Source organism: Aptenodytes forsteri, unplaced genomic scaffold, assembly GCF_000699145.1.
Source record: "Aptenodytes forsteri isolate BGI_AS27 unplaced genomic scaffold, ASM69914v1 Scaffold245, whole genome shotgun sequence".
Lineage (NCBI taxonomy): Eukaryota > Metazoa > Chordata > Aves > Sphenisciformes > Spheniscidae > Aptenodytes > Aptenodytes forsteri.
Genome location: NW_008795686.1, coordinates 724,876 through 727,602, shown reverse-complemented (window position 1 = coordinate 727,602; position 2,727 = coordinate 724,876). Strand labels below are relative to the sequence as shown.

General features: G+C 42.1%; 1 protein-coding gene across 1 annotated transcript in view; it reads left to right on the top strand.

The window, feature by feature from the left end:
* The first annotated feature begins 733 nt into the window (after positions 1 to 733).
* The window catches only part of MRAP2 (melanocortin 2 receptor accessory protein 2), a 17,273-nt gene continuing 15,279 nt past the window's right edge, over positions 734 to 2,727 (top strand). Inside the window, exons 1-2 of the mRNA XM_009282703.1 lie at positions 734 to 780; positions 2,031 to 2,164. Coding sequence (XP_009280978.1) covers positions 2,038 to 2,164 — 127 coding nt within the window. The 5' untranslated portion in view covers positions 734 to 780; positions 2,031 to 2,037. The remainder of the gene's footprint in view (positions 781 to 2,030; positions 2,165 to 2,727) is intronic.

The window sequence follows — 2,727 nt, the reverse complement described above, 5'->3', positions numbered from 1 at the left end:
AAATTGTTTTGAGACATTCCTGCCAGCACTTACTTACAGTAAAATAGTTGCAGAAAGAAGTTTTTTACAAATTTTAAAAGCTGTTCATATTCCCTGGGTGAATTTGAGTTCCTCATTTTGTGCCCGATTCCTGTTCTTTATGTATGGCCCTCCTAGCACTTGAACGATGTGCTTTACTTGCACAGCAATCTAATTATCCTTAGGAAAGACTGAAGGTTCAGTTATTTTGAGTGGCGTGGCTATTTAGGGCCCTTCTTTTCTCAGAGCATAAAGTCAAATCCAGATAAAATTTCTTGAAGTTTCATTGTCCACAGAACAACTAATTGCAATAGTTTTATGAACTGCATGAAGTCTTCACCCTGCTGGGTTTTAACTGAATGCAAAATTACCCAAAGCTCAATTTGCTTTTACAAAAAGTATTTTGTAATATGTTTCAAGTTGGATGTCCTGACTCCAGCTGCTGCAGCAGATGTTTTGCACAGAGATGTGCTCTCTTTTGGTATGCATAGAACTGTCTTGATATTCTGAAAAAATTACTCTGCAAAACACAAATCCCTAGTGCAGTGTTGTGGTAATGACAGAAATATCTATCAAGATAATTTAATGATGCTTAATGTTGCATTGCAGGTTTTGTTAATCTGTGGGGAAAATCACTCCTTTATTTTCCTTCTGTAGTGGCATATTGAAGCTGTTTATTAACACAGAGAAATTTAGGTTGGAAGGGACCTCTGGTGGTCATCTCATCCAAACTCCTGCTCAAAGCATGTTCAACTAGATCAGGTAAATTTTTTTCCTTGTATCTAATTTAAATTTTCCATTTCCCAATTTGTGTCCATTGCTTCTTGTCCTTTTACTCTGCACCTCTGAGAAGAGTCTGGCTCCATCATCTCTGCACCCTCTGACTGTAATTGTAACTGTAGACAGCACTAAGGTCTCCCGGGAGCCTTCTCATCTCCAGGCTGAACCAACCTAGTTCCCTTAGGCTCTCGTGCATCCTGTGCTTCAGCTCCCTGACCATCTTGGTGGCCTTCCACTGGACTTGCTCCGGCATGTCTGTGTCTTTCTGTTCTTGGGGATACCAAAACCAGATACAGTACCCCAGACACAGTCTTACCAGTGGTGAGTAGAGAAGAATAAACACTTCCCTTGACCTGCTGGCTACACTCTTGTTAATTCAGCCCAGTACACGCTTGGCCTTCTTTGCCACAAGGCATATTGCTGACTCGTTCAGCTTGTTGTCCATTGCGGGTCCTTCTCTGCAGAGTTGCTCCCCAGCTGTCAACCCCCAGCCTTATTCCCTCCCAGATGCAGGACTTTGCATTTGCATTGGTGATCCTTATGAGGTTCCTGTCAGTCCCTTTCTTCAGCTTGTCCAGGTCCCTCTGAGTAGCAGTCTGTCCTCCAGCCTCTTGACTGTCCCCATATAATCCGTGAACTTGCTAGAGGTGCACTCCATTTCATTGTCCAACTCTTTAAGGAAGATGTTAAACGCTATTAGCCCAGTATCAGTCTGAGGGGTACTGCTGGTAACCAGCTGCCAGCTGGACTTTATGGATGATATAACCCTTTGAGCCTGGTGGTCTGGACATTTCTCCATCCAGATTTTCATGGCAGCATTCACCCTAAGCTGCTGAGGCTGGTGGTCTTTGGTATTTACTATTTTTGAGCTATAAAAGCTATATTCAATCTGAGGAGCCTGGGTTTGATACCTTTGTACACTTACTGTGTGGAAGTGAACATAGATTCTCTTCCTTCCATTGAAGAGAAGCTCTGTGTTGACCAGTGGTTGGCCAGCAAAGACTGGGGAAGGAATGGGAGGGAATGTGATGGCCTTGTCTGTTGGGGCAGTGATACTGGATTGTAAAGGAACAGGTGAGAGAGAGCCTTTGTAAGTGTGAGTGGCTCTTCTTGGGAATAGTGGCAAGGAAGAGATCCCATAAATAAAGGATTCTATATAAAATCAGAAGATGCACTAGAAGTATGTAGTCTCTACTAACACATTTTGTATCCACAGGTATATATGTATTGAGGTGCAAGATGTCTGCCCTGAGGCTGATTTCTAACAGAACCTCCCAGCAGGCCTTGTCTAACTCTGATTACACCTGGGAGTACGAGTATTATGAGTATGGACCAGTGTCGTTTGAAGGCCTGAAGGCTCATAAATGTAAGTTCAGTAGAGATACGCTTTATTGCAGCCGAGCTTGACCATCTTAATGTTCCTACTCTTCATTTGTAACTGATTATTGTACAAAAATACCTCTCTCCAAGTTTTTTGGATTCTCAGCAATTAGAGTTATTACTCTGTTTATTGGATTATTATAATTATTTGTGATTCTATGTCTTTTTATTGACGGCTTTTCTTGTGCATGAGAGAACCATGGATTTCTTGGCTGTGGTAGAAATTTGTCAATACTGAGGAATATCAGAAGATCAGGAACAGTTTATAACAGCAAATACAGCCACTGCTGCTTCTGGTGACTACTTGGTATGATCTGTTTTGCTCTGTTCTTGTTCCCATTAATGCTAAAAGGGCAGTGGTGGGCAGCCTTACTGCTTTTGTTTTTCTTCATAGAAAATAAATTTAAGGCTATAAAATATTTAAAATAAAAGAAGAAATTTCTTTTTTTGAAGAAACTTTTATCATTGGGACTTCATGGGAGTCCCAGTGCCAGTCTTCGTGCCAGGCGAACGCCCGCCCCGCCTCCCTCACCTTCCCGGTTGCCCTTA